Raw genomic sequence first — 20777 nt, 5'->3', positions numbered from 1 at the left:
ATGAAATATCTGAATGCAAGACCACATGCAGGCTATGCTAGTTGCATTAACATGGCAAGATGGTTGAGATACGGCGAGAAAGAATAAAAACAGTATGTAAAATCTCTCCCTAACATTTTGCACAAAACAGGTATTTGCTAAATATTTCCAAATCTTTTTTATTTTGATTTTTATAAAATTTTTAATAATAATAATAATAATAAATTTTTATTTATATCCCGCCCTCCCCAGCCGAAGCCGGGCTCAGGGCGGCTAACAACACCAAAATAGTGCGACATTATAAAAACATTATAAAAATTAATTAAAATCAAGATTGATGGCAGCCATAAAGTTTTGTAAAGGTTGCCAGAGGAGGGAGTCAGGCTGCGCCCTAACCAAAGGCCTGGCAGAACAGCTCTGTCTTGCAGGCCCTACGGAAAGATGTCAAGTCCTGCAGGGCCCTTGTCTCTTGTGACAGAGCATTCCACCAGGTTGGAGCCGCAGCCGAAAAGGCCCTGGCTCTAGTTGAGGCCAGCCTAACCTCTCTGTGGCCTGGGACCTTCAAGGTGTTTTTGTTTGAAGACCGTAGGTTCCTCTGTGGGGCATACCAGGAGAGGCGGTCCCGTAGGTACGAGGGTCCTAGGCCGTATAGGGCTTTGAAGGTTAAAACCAGCACCTTAAACCTGATCCTGTACTCCACCGGGAGCCAGTGCAGCTGGTATAGCACCGGATGAATGTGATCTTGCGGCGAAGACCCCGTAAGGAGTCTCGCTGCGGCATTCTGCACCCGCTGGAGTTTTTGGGTCAGTCTCAAGGGCAGCCCCACGTAGAGCGAGTTACAATAATCCAGTCTGGAGGTGACCGTCGCGTGGATCACAGTAGCTAGGTCAGGGCGAGAGAGGTAAGGAGCCAACTGCTTAGCTTGGCGGAGATGAAAAAATGCCGCCTTTGTAATAGCTGCAATCTGCGCCTCCATGGAGAGGGAGGTATCGAAGATTACACCCAAACTCTTAACGAACGGTGCTGGCACTAATTGCACCCCCGCAAGAGATGGGAGCTGCCCCCTCAGTCCCATATCATCCCGTCCCAGCCAGAGGACCTCTGTCTTCGAAGGATTTAACTTCAACCGGCTCCCACGCAACCATCCAGCCACAGCTTCCAAGCATCTGATCAGTGTGTCTGGGGCCGAGTCAGGATGGCCATCCATCAACAGATAGAGTTGGGTGTCAGCATACTGATGGCAGCCCAGCCCAAAACTCCTGACAAGCTGGGCGAGGGGGCGCATAAAGATGTTAAAAAGCATCGGGGAGAGAATCGCACCCTGAGGCACTCCACACACCAAGGAGTGGCGCGATGACAATTCCCCCCCAAGCGCCACCCTCTGTCCCCGACCAGAGAGAAACGAGCGCAGCCATTGAAGGACTGTGCCCTGGATCCCCACGTCGGCAAGGCGGTGGTCCAGAAGTTCATGATCGACCATGTCAAAAGCTGCTGACAAATCTAGAAGAATCAGCAGCCCCGACCCGCCTTGATCCAGCTGTCTACGAAGGAAATAGCATTGGGTTAAGAAGAAAAAGTCTAACTTAACAAGGCTGCTTTTTGTGGCCCTTTTAATAATTAATTTAATAACCTGTCATTGAGGAAATCATTAATGAATTTACACTCTAGTACATTTATTCTTTGATGTATTCCGTATTTATTAAAACGTATTTGCTGCAAGTAGTTGGATACGTGGAAGGTGATGTAGGCCACAATCCAATGCACACAGGAAGGAGAGTGGTCTCCATGGAAGGAACCCTTGCATGGCTTAAATTTATGATTAATTTTTATTTATTCATTTATTTTGCAAAAGCACTGTTTGATAACTGTCCTTAACCTCTGCTTTATCTCTTTGATAGTTATCCATTTATTGTTGAGGCGTATACTTGTATCAGTTTCTCACAACAGTTTTTCAGATAGTTCCTTCCCTTATTTATTGCACTTGACCACCTTGCTTTTAAGGAGCTCAAGATAATGTCTCATAATTTTTCTCTGCTCCTCCCAACCTTTATATACGGTACCTTTAACAACTCTGCCATACAGCGTCCACCACCTTCATGCCTTCCATCATCCTTGACTATTGACCATCCTGGTTGGACCTGATAGGAGTTTTGGTCCAAAATATTTGGAGGGCCACAGGTTGGGGAAGACTGGTATAGGTCAAGAGACTGGTGAATTTTCAGCTAACTTCATTGCAGAAAAGCTTTCTTCACTGGCTTATACTGTTATTTGCACTTCTCACTGCTCACCAATGCTTTGTTAAACTGATGAATGTACTAAATCAAGGCTTTGTATCTTTTCCCAAGCTGAGAAAACTGGGAAACTTTTTTTGTGGGGGTCAATAGAGCTGAAGAAAATGGAACTCAATTAACTGTATACCAAGGCAGTATGACCTAGTGCCTTTTACCAGTTGCTTGACACAACAGGAGGGGAGAATGCTCTTGTGCTCTGTTTCTGCCTGCAGGTTTGCCACAGGCATCCATTCAGTAACTGTGAAGATAGGAGGCTGGACTACACAGGCCACTGGGTTTATGCAACAGACTCTTAGGTTGAGATGAATTAGAATTAAGGTGCCCTGGGTTTGAATTCCCATTATTTGCTGAATTTGAACAAAGCCTAGTGTTGGATCTGAACAAGTGTTAATTATTAAATCTGAGTCATCTGCAACATCCTTAGCTCTTTTTTGCTCTAGTAGACAGTTGTCTACTTTTTTACAAACAGCATTCTAATTCTTTTGTATAGTTTACTGGAAATTCTCCAGAATCTTAGTTTATTATTCTGCAAAGGTTAAAGATTAAGACAGAGAAGCTTAAACAAAAGTTCTTTTATGGTCTTGGCAGATTTGAATTCTGAGCTTTTATCTGAAATACTGGTGTTTAGTCACAAATGAAATTAATTGCCATATGAATTTCAGCTGCAGCATTTTGAGAGAGTGGGTGTGGCGTTTGCCCTCCTAGGTGTGTGACATCATACTGGGTTCATAAGGAAAGGATTAACTTACTGTAAAATGACTAACCAATGGGAACCCCAGGGGGCAGAGTTAACAGGGTTTTTGCAGGAGTTAAGTGTTAAGGTGGTATAAGTCTGTGGGTTGGGCTAGTCTGGTGTGAGCGAGTGAGAGAATTTGTTAAGAAGAGTCAGTCAAACAGTTGAGATAATCAGTCAGAAGGTATTAGGAAGGTATAGGCCGGTAAAGAAACTAAAGTTAAGATACTGACAGGAATATTATCTGAGAAACCATAAACTTGTTAATGTTTGTATAATAAACTTGTTTTTTTGGTTCACTTTTAACAACTGACTGGACTCAGTGTTTTACCAGAGAGTAACTGGTTGGTGGCAGTGGGGAAGTGAGCACAGTGGTGGCAGAGGGATCAATAGACCGTTAAACGTCCAGGGGCCCTGTGTAATTGCCACAGTGGGGGTTATAAGAGCGCTGAAAAATGCACACATTCAGTATGTGATGTACATTTTGCTGGAGGAAAGCTGGGGTTAGAGTAATATGTGACAACACAGAAATGCTTGCTGTTGCATTATTGCATGTTGAGCACCCCCCCCCCCCCGGAACTACAGTGCACTGTGAAGTTGATTGTATCAGTGCTACAGTTAAGGACTGAAGGAAGTCAATGAAAGAATTAATGGTTTCAGTGTTTAGCAGATGTCTGGATGCCAGGTGTAACAACGGAGGAGTAGATTTAGTGTACAAGAGAAGGCCAGAGCTCAGTAGTACAATATCTGTTACACATGCACAAAGTCCCAGGTTCAATCCCTAGCATTTCCAGGTAGTGTTGGGAATATCCTGTTTGCAACTGAGTAGTTGCATTGAGCTAGTGCAAACACTGTTAGATGGACCAATTCATTACTGTTGCTAAAAAATAAAAATCCTGCAGATGTCCCTGAGTGGACACACTTGCCCAGCTGACAATTGCAGACAGCCCTTTCTTTTATCCCTGGGAACAATAGTTTTTTCAGTATGAAGCAGGAAATTGCCTACCCAGGCATGGGGATAGGGTCCTCCCCCTTTTTTATATCATTGTCTTTGCTTTGCCCTTCAGGTTCCTCAATTCCATTGCCTCCTCTCACCATTTTGATAGTTCCCCATGTGGTGTCTCGACATCTCATGCCATTAAGTTCTTATGCAGCTGTTTTGAGAGCTCTACCCCAAGGGGATTTCTTCCCATATATATGTGTGTATTTCTGAATACCTTAAGAATACCCCAAATTTGCCAATGCTTCCATCTTATTTTGGCTGCATAAGCATTGGTGCTTGAGGAAAATTAGTTGGCAATAATATATAAGAGACTTCACTTTTTCAGTGGATTTTTCTCTCTAATGACAATAGTTTTCTTTGCATTCAGGTTTTTACTTCTACAGCTTTCTAGTGGGCTGCCACCTGAAAGTATTTTGTTAGAGAATACGGTAAATAACACAGCAGTGTGATTCATTTTCCTTTTATTTATTGGTCGAAAAAACAGAGCCAACAAAATGTCTCCTCCTCTCTCCTTTACTGACAATAACTTTTAAAACTACTTTTTTGCTCTTTTTCTGGGGATCATAAGAGCACTAATGGAAACAACAAGACTTTTACAAGCAATAATTCTGTTCTTTTTATCGACTTCAACTACTGTAAAAGGCACTGAAAAGCTTGATCATGGCCTCATAAAATGCATTGTGAATCCTAGCATCACTTAATTATCAACAACTTTTTATGAGATGCACTCTTCTTCTCCAGAGAACATAACCCACAAGAAACACCTTCATTACAAGACCCATTAAAAGGAAAAGGAGGAGCAAAATAAACGTGATCATACTCCTTTTGCATCTCTTCTTCATTTTATTTTGGCTTACATAGGACTGGGCCCTTTGGCTCTTAGCCTTTACTTGGAGATCCTGTAGTCCTCTAGAAGTTTTGCACTACAACCCCAGAGAGCCAGTGTGGTACAGTGGTTAAGAGCGATAGACTCGTAATCTGGTGAACAGGGTTCGCGTCTCCGCTCCTCCACATGCAGCTGCTGGGTGACCTTGGGCTAGTCACACTTCTTTGAAGTGCTTCAGCCCAACTCACCTCACAGAGTGTTTGTTGTGGGGGAGGAAGGGAAAGGAGAATGTTAGCCGCTTTGAGACTCCTTAGGGTAGTGATAAAGCAGAATATCAAATCCAAACTCTTCTTCTTTAATCAGCAAGGCCATCATTTGAAGATTGTAAGAGTTGCCGTGCAAAACATCTGGAGGGCACCACGTTGAGGAAGGTAGCCACTGAAGAACAGAGTCTGTTGTTTAGATAAAACACCATGTTAGGCAGTGTGGTCTTACTTTGTTCCACTTGGATCAATCCTTAGAAACCTATGATGCTGAGCTTCTCCCATCAAGCCCCTCCCTGCCCCAGCCTCATGCTGTTTTCCCACTGGGTAAATGAAGCGCTGGGCTTTGCGAAAGGGATATAAGGGCTCTGATGGTCCTAGAGTTTGTCATCCTCCTTTCCAAAGCCTAGCTAGTGCTTTCCTAGCTTTGAGAAGGAGGTAGAAAAGTTCTAGGACTCAGACATGAGTCTCACGCCTTCCCCAAACCCAGTGCCTCACTTAGCCAGCTTTGGGAAGACAGCATGAAGGTTGGTGCGGACATCAAATTTTGGACTCGCTTCCCCTCTTCCTTCCGACACGACAAGGCAGTGTGCAGCCCACAGGTTCCATGTCGAAATACTCTTGCAGCCCACTTGGTATGAAATGTTGGACCACCCTCGTCTAGCCACTTGATAAAACTGGCCATAGGCTGTCACAAAGGCAGAGTAATCACATTTCCACATACACTGAACACACCATGTGTCATCTAGTTCCATATCCTGCTCTCATAGTGGCCCGCTGTGACTACGATGACTGTGGGAAGCCGCCAAGCAGGACATGAGCACAACAGCCCCCTCTCTACTTGTAATTCCCAGGAACTGGTGTTCAGACATTGACCCCAAGAGTGGAGTCACGGTGATTCATATTCTCCCCCCCCCCTGCATTTTTCTTTTCTTTTTCACAGTGCTGTTGCATCTCGCTCTGTCATTCAATGTTGATGTGAAAGATACAATGACCTTCAGTGGCCCAGTGGAAGATATGTTTGGATACACTGTTCAACAGTTTGAAAATAAAGAAGGAAAATGGTAAGTTTTGGTTTTTTGGGATTCTTCCCCTGCCAGAAAAACATACACACACATACATAAACATAAGCCTTTCTCACATCTTTCAGAAATGTATGTTTTACTCTGTGATCTTAGCTCTGCATAATATTTGTTCTGTGCAGCTGATCACATTTATTTTATTATATTTAACCTATTTGTACACTGTTCTTCATTTGAGCAAAACCAGAGCTGTTCACAGTTTAACAGTATGTAAACATAAAACAACAGCCCCACACATATTAAAATATTTAAAGCCACATTAAAATTACTTCCATTGTGACACAATATATATATAGGAAGCTAAGGAGTTGCAGTCCAGAAATATCTTCAAGACCACGACTCCCTGTTCCTGCTTTATAGGGAACAACAGTAAAATTACCTGCTATATTGAAAAGATGACAGGCTCTTTTTTTGTTTTTCAGGGTGCTTATTGGTTCTCCTTTAGCTGGCCAACCTCAGAAGAAAACAGGTGATGTCTATAAATGCCCTGTGGGGCAAGGCCATGGTTTGCCATGTGTAAAACTAAACTTACCAGGTAAGAATGTAAGTGGCTGGCAGAAATTTAGAGTAGATCCAACATAGGAATGTTTAAGTCCTTGTCTGTATTTTCTTTGTAATTCTATGCATCATCATAGGGTTGCGTCACATATGGCATTCTTCCTAGATCTATATTTATCCATGGAAAATATTCTCATGTGCATCACTACATGTAAAATATGATGTGAATGTTTCTTCTCTCATGCAGGCCCATGTTTGTTTTTAAGGCCGGTTTGCACCTTGTCATTTTCCCATACACATGCAGATTATCTGACGTTGTGAAAAAGTACAAAGCAAGGCATTATATGGGACGAACCAGAGCAATTTGTGGAATGGGGTAGCTTGGGGATAAACACAGCTGAGATTACAGAGGAACATCTCCATGATGCTGCAGTGTTAAAACTAATGGGCCTCCTTACAGTTAAGCACCTGAATACAATAGTGTGGAGAAAAATAAGCAGGCCTTGAACTAGTCTCTATGAGATACACATAGTATAAACAAGACATTTTGTGGTTCGTGCATTTTGCTCTCCCTTTGTTAGATCCTTACTTTTGTTACTGTAAACAACATGCTAAACCTTGGCTTAATACTGCACAAAACTGCTGAAACAAGCCTGAGCAAAGCTTTGGGCTTGTGTGTTCCCCTTACTTCTCACGGGCAGCTGGGAGAAGCACTTTGGCAAAGTTTAGTTTCAGTTTTTGCAGAATCCTGATGAGGTTCAGTGAAAACAGAGCAGTGAAAGTTCTCGCTTAATACTAACGGGCAGGGAGTTCCAGAGCATAGGTGACACCATACTAAAAGACTGATTCCCTGCAAGTGCCGAAAGAATATTATATGGAAGTTGTAAAAGTGCCACTTCAACATATCAGATCAGTCCAGTGGGTACGTATGGTGTAAGGCGATCTTTTAAGTAAACTAGTCCTAAGCTGTTAAGGGGTTTATGTACAAATAGTAACACCTTGCTCAACCAATGCAGATCTTTGCCTAGAAGTATAATATGCTCTGTACCCTGTTGACAGTCCTGCTGCACCATTCTATACTAACTACTTTGGCCTTTCTTCCAGAGTGTGAAAAATGTTTAGCTATCAGGCAGGCCTCTTAGTTTTCAAATCATGCATTAAATTGCTGCCTGTTTCTTTTCTGGAACGTTTGCAAAGCTGTTGACAGTCCTGACTTCACATGACTTTTATGACTGCACCGTTATACATAAAAGCAGGAGCAAGTGTTTTGGTTTAAAAACACACACACTTTTTGACACCTTTATACATACCTGGCTCTAGAGTGAAATCTGAATCAACTCTTGTGGAAGCTCAAAAGGCAGATTGCTTACTATGCTTTCAGACTGCTCCTGCCAAAACATGGGGTGCCAATCAACTAATTCTTACTAAGTCCTACTCTTAATTTTAATGATCATGACTAAGTGGGGTCCATTTCAATGGGTCTCCTCTGGGTATGATGTCGTTGAGTCCAACCCATATGACAGCCAGATAGTTGCATAATATATGTGGGCCCAGCACAGGCTGAACATCTTAGAAATATGAATTTATTCTATCCAGAGCTGAAATCAAAGCTCTGGCTCTCCATCCCAGATTCCATTAGCCTGGAGGGTGTTTTCTCCTGGAGATAATGTCATTAGCACACCACCCTCTTCCGTGGATTGAGAACAAAGACTCACACAAAATGGATGCTCACAGATTAACATATACATAGGGCTGAACTTCAGTCTTTTTCATGTGACTTAAGTTAAACACCTTGTGTCAAAGCAGTAGAGATACATTAACAGTCAATAATTAACCTGTTAGGCGCTCTGAGATTTTGTTTATCTCAAAATCAATAGATGTTTCCATATTATCCCTCTAGCAGTACTCATACAGTTATTTTCCATTTCAACATACAATTAAACAATTGTACTTAAGTGTGTCCCTACTTGAATCAATTTACTAATAGGGGGACTGGTGTGAATTCTAATACATTTCCTGTCCAATAACTATTTCACCTTTCTACCCATTGAACTGTCACGAATATCTGCTGACCTTTTAATATCCTATCAAATAATTTAGTAGTTTTACAAGAGAGGAGTTGGAAAGGTTTGATTTGTTCTCATTTGTAATTTATGTGAATGCTTGTCTCCTGCTATCACTGCATTGCTGTTTTGACATCCTCTTTGAGGATCAAGAAAACTATGTGAAGCAGTGTCACAGACAAAGTTTCTGGGATGAGGGCCAGGCCTTTGACTTGTTCATCAGAATCCGAATCAAGAGGGAGGAGGAAGGGAAACAGAAAAAGACTGTGTTTTATATATAAAAGGTTGGGTGTTTTAGTTTAGAGAAACTGCTACATGATTTAACATCTTGCTTGCACGTTTCCACATATTTTACATTTCTGATCTATTTATAGATGACATCTCCATTCCTCACGTTGCGGAAGTAAAGGAGAACATGACCCTTGGAGCAACTTTAGTGACTAACCCAAATGGAGGATTTCTGGTGAATGAATAAAGTATTTTAAGGAAACAAGTGACCAGCAGCCTCATACTCAGCATTGCTTGGCAATTCTGAGCGGGGGGAAATCAGGGCAGTTTTGAAATCAGGGCAGTTTTGAAATGTTCAGTCTGCCATATTGATTCAAAATGGTATCCAACTGTATACTGTAGATGAAAATCTGCTCCTTGATCTCATGAACCTACAGACAAAACCTTGTTGCAGTATCTTATGAAGTACCCAAATGTACCACAACCACAAAACTGCTTTCCAAAATATTTCGTAGATGTGTTTATATAATTGCTTGGAACAGCAGAGTCCTTCTATTAATGGAGGGAGTCATTCAGCTTAAAGAAATGTCCCTTTTCTTTGCAGCATGGGCTTGGATCCAATAGAGTTTCTGCAAAAAAGTACCGTATTGGAAAGAGGCAATTTTCACCAATACTCTCTCCCCCCTGCCCCCTTTGTCACCTCTGGGTGGTCCCCCAGCCCAGGATTAACTGTGTGATACAAATTTGTTTCCTTGTGCATCTTAATGTTGGCACTAAGCTAGCCTAGCAGGTCTATTGACTTCAGTAGGTCAGTCTTGAGTATGAGTGAGGCAGATACAACTCAAAGCATGGAACATCTGTTTCTTACAAGTTGACTTTTTATATAATGTTGCTGGTTGTGTTTCCCTTATAAAAATCTGGTAGAGATAAGAGGGTTCCAAGTTTTGTGTATATATATTTAAAATTAATTTTATTTTCACAAATTGTTATGGGGAACAGATCTGGTTCATGGGTTGTCTATTAGCCAGTCCAGCTGTAGTTAAGGTCATCTCTGCCTCGCAATTATGTTTATTTTATGTTTTCATATACCACTTTTCATCACCAGAAGAACTCAAAGTGGTTCACATAAGGATATATAAATCATAGCACTGAAGCAATGACATGATCCTTAATGTGGCATCACACTGGTGTTGCCATGTGTTTTTACACTGCCATTTTGTGATATCCCCAGACCTTGAATTATTATGAAGTAAGCTGACTTGTTTAAACTGTAACCTTTTTCTCCTTTACTTAAGGCATGTGGGCCTCTTTATGCTTACAAATGTGGGCGCTTACATTACACCACTGGTATCTGCTCCAATGTCAGCTCCACTTTTGAGGTTGTAAACTCCATCGCCCCATCTGTACAAGGTATGTATATGAGAGTGCTGCTCTTCTACGTGCTGAAATTATTGAGCACCGAGGGAGACAAACATATACACAGAAGCATAGCAAAAGGCAGAAACTATTTTTCAAGGCCACCAGCATGACCAAGTTAAGTAAATGTTATCATTGTCTGTATATTACCTAACTGCTTGCTGCTTCTGGCTGCTGCTTAGCATAAACAGAGTTTGGGATGCTATGTCATGAGCAAAGATCAGGCTAAAAATAATCTTTATGTAGTCACAGCGAACGGAGTGCCTCTTTAGATTAAGAAGACAAATGCCCTCATAAACTTGTTTTGTTGACTATTGTTTGATATCTGGAGTGCGAGAGGTCCTGCTCAAGTTTAGATCCCAGAATAAAACTCCCTCGAAAACAAGGGGCAGTGTCTAACTCACTTGTTCCATTAGTTCAAAGATTTCTGCTTGCGAAATTGAACTTCCACTGCCTCTCCTACTCCCATGTGTCCCCTAAATCTCTTCTGGGGTTTCCCCCAGTCCCCTGGGGCAGATTTGGGGAGGGTGCAGGAGCAAAAGGAGACAGTAAGTTCTGTTGCAGAAGTAGAAATCCTTGTGCTTACAGAACAAATTGGTTCTGGTGCAATTGTGTGCATTTGGGTGATCGGAAGGTCGGCAGTTCGAATCCCTGCAATGGAGTGAGCTCCCGTTGCCCTGTCCCAGCTCCTGCCAACCTAGCAGTTCGAAAGCACGCCAGTGCAAGTAGATAAATAGGTACCACTGTGGCAGGAAGGTAAACGGCGTTTCTGAGTGCTCGGATTTCTGTCACGGTGTTCCCTTGCGCCAGAAGCAGCTTAGTCATGCTGGCCATATGACCCAGAAAGCTGTCTGTGGACAAACGCTGACTCCCTTGGCCTGAAAGTGAGATGGGTGCCACAACCCCATATTCGCTCGTGACTGGACGGTTGTCCAGGGGTCTTTTACCTTTACCATACCTACCATTAGTAGTAGTAGTAGTAGTAGTAGTAGTAGTAGTGTCCACCTTTTCCCTTGACAGTAGTCCATAGAAAGACATGTGATTCTATCTAGAAAGCTGGACTAGATGGCAAATACACATTTTCATCTGCTAGAACTCACCCATCGTGAAATATCATGACGATATTTCAAAGGAAGCTTTTATATTTTTTGTTCCTAAGATTTATATTCCACTCTTTTGCCACCAGGTAGCAGGGCAACTAATACGAGTCCAGAATATATATAATAATGATACAATAATAATGTACAACACAGCAACAATTTAAAACAGCAGTGGAATGCAGCACATAAAACCCAACAGAGCATAATAAACATGTTAGTTCTCAACAGCTTCAAATAATTCAAAGGCCTGGGAAAATGTCTGCGCCAGACACTGAAATGGCATCTTCACAAGGGGCCAGGCAAGCTTCCCTTGGGAAGGCATTCCACAAGCTGCGATATTTTTGCATAAAATGGCTTGGCGGCTGCTGCTGCACTCTCATACTATCTATTTCTGATGTTCAGGCTGTGAGCGCCATTGGTTATGTTGCCAAAAGGGCACCCCATGCACAAAATAAGATATCAAGCAGGCTTGGGGGAAACCCAAACTTTGCAGAGAGATGTGAAACCTCTGAAAGAAAATGCTAGGTGAGGATTTGGAATGGGGAAGAAATTTGGAACCAAAACACAGCCATCCTTGGAAATTTGCATTTGCCTGAATTTTGAGGTGCGGTTCTCAAGCCAAGCAGTGTGTACAAAAAGGCATATAATGGAGCAAAATGTCCATGAAAACAGATATTTTAATAAAAAATAAATAAATACAAAAATGCATTCTTGTAGGGCAGGCATCCCCAAACTCAGCCCTCCAGATATTTTGGAAGTACAATTCCCATCATCCCTGACCACTGGTCCTGTTAGCTAGGGATGATGGGAGTTGTAGTCCCAGAACATCTGGAGGGCCGAGTTTGGGGATGCCTGTTGTGGGGGAACTGCTTTGGGAAAATGTGCTGGGCAAAACAGGATGCAGACATTTATATTTTAGGAGAAATTCCCAGTAAAATGCTGGTGAATTTTCTTGGGAACAAGAGTAAAAAAAAATCAGGAACTGATGTGGAACACTGAACTTTAGATTGGAAAAAAATGAGAAAATGAGAGAAACAAAAATTGGCAGTTCCATCCATTCCTAGCGAGGACCCAAAAGAATCTCTTTAGGAATGGGCATACTCAATGGCCATAGAACTCTGACTGAATGTTGGAGGTGGAGGAATTCACAGGTGTCACTAGATTGGAGTGGCTGGAATCCTAAACAATGGTACTTCATCCTGCAACAGTACATTTCAGATCCCACTCATATAAACCCTACACTACTAGAGAGGTTTTTAGGTTTCTCCTGGACCTTTCCAGTATGTGACTTGACTGGTCTGCAAGGCAAGATGTTCACCACATTACCAACCTGTCCTACTGTTATTTTAACAGCATTCCATTATTTATATTGATTCCCAGAGGTAGATCCCATTGAAGAAATGCACTGTCTTGCTTTCAGAATTACTTTATGATCCGTTTCCCAGAGAGCATGCTGTGGGAACATATGGTTTTGCTTCTCCTTTCTCCAAATTCTTCTTCTTGCTCCCTGGCTGAGGACAATTATAAATAATGCCAGACTAACCATATTTCTTTGGTTTTGTCTGAGTCATCACTGAGGAAGCCAGAACAGTTGTTTTCTTGACTTAGAGCCACTTTGAATGTTGCATACCTCGCACCCCCCTGACATATGTGACCCATCCCAGACATTTTTGCACATGTCAAAGTACGTGAGAGCCAGGAAATGCTGGATGTTATTAGTTGCTGCAATTCCTGGGATCTTGGAGGCATCCTTTCTTTTGGAAATCACAGACATTTCAGCCAGCCAGTAACAGCAACTTGGATCACGTGTTTTATTAATGTGCATAATCACATGCTCTGGGATAGCCAGCAAGTGAAAAACTTGTGGCAAGTGTAAAACATCTGAACTATCTATTGGGGATGATCACTAGTGTAAAATGCCCTTTCTGAAACAGCCAGGAGCCAGAATCCTTGCTGATCTACTGACAAAACAGTCAGATACCAACATCACATTTGCAGTTTTGTGTTTGTCTTGGTTTCTCCCCCCCCCCCAAAAAAAGTATGTGTTTTTATGCAAACATTCCCTAGTATACGCATTTGTGAGCACATTATTTGGCTGCAAAATAGCGTCACAAAATTTGGGGAAGTGTGAATTTCAAAGGGTAGCTGTGCTTCAGTTCACATATTGGCTCAAAAAGTGTGAACTGGCTGGTTTCTCATTTGGAATGCCAATGAAATCCTGAGCTGTAGTGCATTAGGGATAAGGCCAGCGGTTCCCTCTGCCTGCAACACGGTTCTAGTAGCACAAGGAAAAAGGCACTAGTGTGCCACTGCCAAAGTGTCTGGGTTCACACTTCCACTGCCTTAGATACATCCCAACAGAAGTATCCTCTTCTATGTACCACTACTCTAATAATTTTACTGTTCCTTCCTAAATGCCACTCTCATCTGTATGTCCACTGTCTGGTTGGCAAGCGTGCATGAGACGATTATTGCACACAGTGACATGCATCGGAATATATTCTATCAGGGAAATTGGATATTAACTTTTCTACTCACCTTTGTCATCCTAATGCTCCTGCCCAGCAACCAGGCTTCCCAGGCTGCTCTAGGCACTGAATTTAAAGGTCAACAACTGAGGATCTTCTTCATTAGCTCTAGGATGGGAAACCTGTGACCTTCCAGATGTTTTTGGACACCAACTCCCATCAGCCCCAGTTAACACAGCCAGTACTCAGGGGTGATGGAAGTTGAAGCCCAATAAGACCTGGAAGGCCGCAGGTTTCCTCCCTGTACTCCTGCTTTCAGAGTTCCCATTTAGAGTCTCAGCAAGTCTCAGTTGTATAAATTAACTCCAGAAGAAGAAATGTCAATGGGATGCAGAAGAAGAGGTATAAGTAACTCCATCAAGACCGAACAATTAAATGTTACAGCCTGTGATATTAGCATATTTACCTAAAAGTAATTTCCCCTGAAAGTAAAGGGGAGGGGTCCTTGCAAGTAAAGTATTGAGAGTGCCAGCTAAGATTTAGTTTAGATTTTTTTTAAGGCCTTATTAATTTCCTCCTGATACATTGGGGCACATCTTTAAGATCCAACAATTCACGTTGCAGAATGCAAGACCCAGCTGGACATTGTTATTGTTCTTGATGGCTCCAACAGTATTTACCCATGGGAGAGTGTCACTGCTTTCTTGGACAGCCTGCTGAGAAATATGGACATAGGCCCCAAAGAGACACAGGTATGGCAAAAAACACGTTTTGTTTTCTGTTTTTGATTGGGGATGAAGGGGAAAGAGTAAGGCTGAAGTCCTGAATCTGCTTAGCTAGAAGTAAGTCTCAATGAACTTGATGAAGCTTACTTCTGAGTATTTGTTAAATTTCCAGCTAAAAATGTGCAGCATTACACTGGAAGCTATATAACCAATGATATTTATGTTCCAGGCATATAGGGTTGTATCCAATGAAGTTGTGTCATTAGCACAAGGACTTCTGCTTATGCAACAGAACTTCCTCTCCCTCTCCTTCCAGCCCCCTCAAATCTGTTTTGGGAGAGAAGAGGAGAGGGAGGGGAATCCTTATGATAATGCTATCAAAAGTGTTGGTTATGACTGAAAATATCCTTCACCGACCTGAAGGACACTATTCTCCAATATTTGGCAGCCTTTGTCCTACCTCTATCTAAGGTGTGTGGTGAGGACTTAGAAGAGGGCCTTTTCAGCAGCTACACCCAGGGTCTGGATCTCTGTTCCTAGAGAGGTTCATCTAGCCCCTTTACTGAATTTGTGTTGCTATTTACATTTTTAGCCACCTTTCTTTTAAAAAACAAAACCCAAAAAAGGTCTCAAGACAAAATTTGAGTACATGGAAACAAAGATCTCAGTAAACACCAGAACAAAGGTTATGTGTTGTGGGTCTCAAATCTACTACTTTTTTGTTACTGGTTCATGCAATCCTGAATTCTAGTGTAACTGGTGGAGGAAGAATCTTTGTATCTAGTTTCTTTTCTGCAGTAATAATGTGAACTTGCTCCTTCTCATTTGCTGCACCCCGGTCTTCAGCCTGCTTCCTTTTTCTTCTAGCTGTAACGCATTTGTAAAGGCATGTCACACCTGAAACAGAAACCTTATAGTCAAGGGTAGAGGTTGGAATGACTGCAACTTGCGCAAGGAGTTTCAGATTTGTAATAAAATAACTATGAAGTGTCATACTAACATTTTATTTTCATTACTGTGGTTTTCATGTTTCCTTCAAGTGAAACTCTATAATCGCAGTAATAACTGTGGTATCATTATTTTAATTTTTGCAACCGTAAAACACCTGTGCTTCCGTTCACGTTCTTCAGTTCAAATGGCACCAGTGAGTGCCAGTAAACAAAGATGTTTTTTACTAAAAAGAGATGGGTTATAAAACTGATTGGGAAGCACATCTGCAAAGCCTAAACTAAAAATGCAAACTGGCCCGGCTATAAAAGAATACGATTAGATAAAACCTGTAGAGGCCTTATTGATATTCAATCTGTCAATGTTACAGGGCTTTTAATAATAGATGAGGAACAGATAAATATGCCAAATCAAGGTGCATTTTCACCCCACAACTGAGCAGCGTGTACTCAAAATATCAAAGGCAAACATAAACTTGAAATATGCTAATGGAACATTGCACAGATCACCTCTAGTCAAGAACCTCCCATAACATCAAAGCAAGTGGAGATGAAGAAAGAGGTTATTTTTTGGGGTGGGGAGAGAGTTGTTTATCTTTCTTTCTTTTCTGTTTCATGTTTCTTTCACAAGCGAAGTTGGGGAAATTAAGGGACTTCGCGTACAGTGTGTGTTTGATGAGCACGCACACGTGCAACTGTACTGCCAAAAGCGCAAGGGTTCAGCTGCCACCAGCAGCGACTTCCTGCCATGTGTTCATGTGATGGATATGTAAGGATTTGTTACAAATGTGATCCATGCTAATGTCCTCTCCAGAACAGGTTTTCCATTAGGAAGCTTTTACCAAGTGTGAATCAGTTTTCACATTTTAGATGGCTTCTCTGTCTTGAGCAGAAAGCAAGAGGAACCCACTATAAGCGCATAGATATGGGCTCTGCACAACCCCATTCAGGGCCCGATCTGGTGCTCTGAAGTGGCCTTGATTTGAAGGCCTTGCACTTCTTTAGTTGGGACCCTCCAAGTGTCCCTGTTTTCCAGGGACATCCCTGTGGTGTTTGCCTCCTAGGTGGGTCATAAGGAAAGGGTTAAAATGAGTGTGATGTGATTGGCCAGTGAGAATGCAAGGGGGGGAGTAAAAGTTAGAGTGGGAGGTTTTGAAAGTCAGTTGAGGTTTGGGAGTTGAGAGTTGAGGTTTGGGAATTGGAGAAGGAAGAGGGAGAAATAGGCAGTGGGTTGGTCAAGTTGTATTGTGAGAGAGTGAGAGGAATTGTTAGGGGGAGTCAGACAGATAGTTGGAATAATCAGTTTGGAGTTGTTGGGAACTAAGATTAAGAAACTGACAAGAGAAGAATAAACTGAAACCATACGCTTGTTCCTGCATTTAAAAATAAACTTTATTATTTGTTAATGTTAACAACTGTCTGGACTCCGTGTGTCCCCGTGAGAAGCAGAATGGTGGCAGCGAAGAAAGCAATCACAGTGGTGGCACAGGGTCAATAGACTGTCAAATGTCCGGGGGCCTTGTGTGATCGCCACAATCCCTGATTTAGAGAAGCCATCCCGGTTTCTGTTTTGATCGCAGAATGCCCCACTTTTCCTTAGGATGTCCCTATTTTCATTGGAGAAATGTTGGAGGGTATGGAGTTATCTGAACCCTGAGCCTCCTGAATGCAATCCTGTATAGGGAAGGTTTTTTATGTTTAATGTTTTATTATGTTTTTATATAAGTTGGCTCGGCAAGCAGCCCAGTAAGATGTGTGGGGTATAAATATTAAAATTATCATTATCGATTCAAGATGTTTAAAGCTAAATTAGAAAGAATGAAAGATGTTAAGTGATCAAGTTAATTTTTTGAGAAAACCGATTTTGGAAAACTGTTAAAATGATATATCATGAAATTCAACCAAGGCGACTTGAGGAAGTCACTTAATAATGTTACCAAGATTTAAACAGGATGTATGTATGTCTGTTTGTTTGTTTGTCTGTTTGTTTGTTTTGAATTTTTGGGAAATCAATAAAAAAAATTGGGGGAAAAATATCATTACGGATTGGGACGTCCCTATTTTCATCGGAGAAATGTTGGAGGGTATTGGCATAAAGCATGCAGTTTGGAAGGCAGGAGAAGGTGATGCATGCAGACTGCCACTGTGTGTCTCCTTCTCTCCCCCCCCCCCACCATTTGTCAGAGCAGGTGCCAAGAGTAGTTCTATTGTGTTTTCGTATATTCTGTTGGAAGCCACCCAGAGTGGCTGGGGCAACCCAGTCAGATGGGCGAGGTACAAAAAACAACAACGTCTTCTTCTTCTTCTTCTTCTTCTTCTTCTTCTTCTTCTTCTTCTTCTTCTTCTTCTTTTATAGCATCATTGCAATGCTTACTTTAGCAGACGTTATGTGTTATAGGTTGGGATTGTTCAATATGGAGAAAATGTCACCCATGAATTTAACCTCAACACATATACAACTACGGAAGAAGTGCTTGTTGCAGCAAAGAAAATTGGTCAGCGGGGAGGACGCCAGACCATGACAGCTCTTGGAATTGATACAGCAAGGTAAGTACTGCATACAGTGCAATATTTATCATGGTTAAGATGCTATACCAGCCCCCATGAGCTACCATGTTGGTTTTTCATATGCTCGCCAATTGTCACCAATTTACAAATTGGTTTTGTGCAAGTTAATATTTGTAATGCTGGAATTCTGTGATGCTGGAATTAACCTGGCCTCTCTGCCTGAAAGTAGGGTTGCAGGATCTGGAGGACTGTGGTGAAAGGAAGTGGAAGGGAAAATTCTGATCCACAAGTGGAAGTACTTGCACAAACTTTGTTGGATATAACTCCAAGTTTGTTTACTTATTTAGAACATTTGTTTACCATTCTTCATGAGACAAAGTGGGTAAGGAAGGGTGACTGACCCAGTGAGCTTCATGTTTGAGCAAGGATTTTAACCCAAATCAAACACCCCAGCCCAATGATGGGGAGACTGTGATTTTCCAGAGGTTTCTAGACTACAACTCCCATCATCCCTGACCAGTGCTCATGCTGGCTGGGGCTGATGGAAGTTGGGAGTCCAACTACACTAAAGGGCAACAGGTTAGTCATCCGGGTTGCAGAGACTCTGTTCAGCCAATATAATTCTATTGGTTCTACAGATGTAGTATTAGGCTTTAATAAATGATTACTTATTGCATGTCATACTAGCTACTGTTGATCCTGCTTAGTTTCGTACTTGCTGCTTATAATTGGTTATAGCCATTAGCTGGGAGAATGCCTGCAGCTGCTTTTCTCTTGTGCATCGCTCTCTTTCTCTGACTTTTTTAGGAAAGAAGCTTTTACAGAAGCTCGTGGAGCACGCCCAGGGGTCCAGAAAGTCATGGTAGTTGTGACAGATGGAGAATCTCACGACAACTATCGATTAAAGAAAGTGATTGAAGATTGCGAAAAAGAAAATATACAGAGATTTTCAATTGCTGTAAGTGGCACTTTCAGGAGCCTAAAGATCCATAGAATTTTCTCCTTCCATTCTCCTCAAGTTTATCTGGAAACATGCTGCATTAGCTGCATGACCATCTTTTCAGAATAATGGTGTAGCACTTTGCCTACAGCATCTCAGTAATTCATACCACATACAAGGTAGATCTATATTATTTTCTTCACTTTGCAGATGAATTGCTAAGTGAGGGAGGACTTTATGTGCTTGTACAAACTGTGCACATAAGTTTGATTCTTTTTGTTTGGGTCTGAAGAGAGATAATGGCCAAGGAGATCTGTTTGGCAAAGCTTAGCTCCTCTTTGGGAAATGGATATGTTTAGCTTTGGGCTTCTCCCAGTTCCCACCATAATAAATCCATGTAGCACATTTCTATAATATAGATCTTATGGATGATTTCCATAGGCATCTGGTTGGCCACAGTGAGACAAGGATGCTAGACTAGATGGGCTGTTGGCCTGATCCATCAGGCTCTTCTTATGTTACATGACCAGCTCCCCTTGTACAATCACATATTTGGCACCCACAAAGCTTTTCCTTGCTGGGGTATATTGTTCCTCAAAATTGCAATGGCCAGTGAAGCAATAATGGTACAATATGGTTGGCTTTGCAACCTTGGACAGTGCTCTCTAGACCATGGTCAACATCAACAGATGGCATAGCCAAGAACACACATTCCAGCAGAAGGTTCAGTGATGGGAGCCTCCCAGACTGTCTCCATCATGCAACCTAATTGCTGATCTCCACAGGCCACGTCCAGACTTGAGTGGTGTTTCTGTCTGGGCTGGTCACAGCAGGGCAATTTATATAGTTATATAACATCCATGGCTAAGCGATCTCCCAAGGCAATGGTTCCTGTATTTGCTTCTTCAGTTTTCCATGTGGTACCACTTGTGAGCTACAGGAATGTCTTTTTGAAACCTTGCAACACTAGCATGTCTTTTTGGAAATGCCATAGATTCTTGGCCACTACAACAGAGGCAACCTAAGCACTGAAAAATTGGTTGAGGAAATAAAATCGATTGCAAGTGAGCCAACAGAAAAGCATTTCTTCAATGTCTCGGATGAATTGGCGCTGCTTACTATTGTTGAAGCTCTTGGAGAGAGAATATTTGCTCTGGAAGGTATGTTTGGTTGCCTCTTTTCTTTAATTTGAATGTGTTCCTGCATTATATTCATGAGGGAGAAATGGTTTCCTGCTGCTGGAGTTTTCCATTATGCAGTTGAATCAAGAAAGGGCAATTCTGGAATTCATCTTCTTTTCACTCCAGGGTCAACAGTGAAATTCCCTTTTTTTAATTTTTCAGGAATACAATAAAATAACGATTGCTGCATGAGGCCAGACTAATCAGAGCTGGTCCTATCATTAGGTGGTTTGAAGCAGCTGCCTTATGTTTCACAGTGTCTTGGCCAATCCTGTGACCATTTGGTCTTTCATGATGTGGCAGCAGGATTCAGCATTGGCTAAAAACTCTTTGTTTTGGACTACAAGTCACATCAGCCCCAGCCAGACTTCAGCTAGTAGGGAAGATGACACAGGGGTTTTCTGGCACAGATTCAATGACTGTTCTTAGGCTAGTTGGTTAATATTATGCCTCAGTGTTCCTCAGCTGTTAAATGTCAACTTAAGTGACATAAATGCAGTTTAGTGTCTGTGCAGGATCTGCTTGC

At 42.0% G+C, this 20777-nt stretch overlaps 1 protein-coding gene across 1 annotated transcript in view; it reads left to right on the top strand.

The window, feature by feature from the left end:
• ITGA1 (integrin subunit alpha 1) overlaps positions 1-20777 on the top strand; it is a 63796-nt gene that overhangs the window by 12295 nt on the left and 30724 nt on the right. Inside the window, exons 2-9 of the mRNA XM_081929601.1 lie at positions 6039-6159; positions 6600-6712; positions 9113-9201; positions 10262-10376; positions 14575-14702; positions 18021-18169; positions 18938-19088; positions 20065-20230. Coding sequence (XP_081785727.1) covers positions 6039-6159; positions 6600-6712; positions 9113-9201; positions 10262-10376; positions 14575-14702; positions 18021-18169; positions 18938-19088; positions 20065-20230 — 1032 coding nt within the window. The remainder of the gene's footprint in view (positions 1-6038; positions 6160-6599; positions 6713-9112; positions 9202-10261; positions 10377-14574; positions 14703-18020; positions 18170-18937; positions 19089-20064; positions 20231-20777) is intronic.

Source organism: Podarcis melisellensis (assembly GCF_964234715.1).
Source record: "Podarcis melisellensis genome assembly, chromosome: 11".
Classification (NCBI taxonomy): Eukaryota; Metazoa; Chordata; class Lepidosauria; order Squamata; family Lacertidae; genus Podarcis; species Podarcis melisellensis.
Note: the sequence above shows the minus strand (reverse complement) of the source record. Positions and strands in the feature narration are given on the sequence as shown.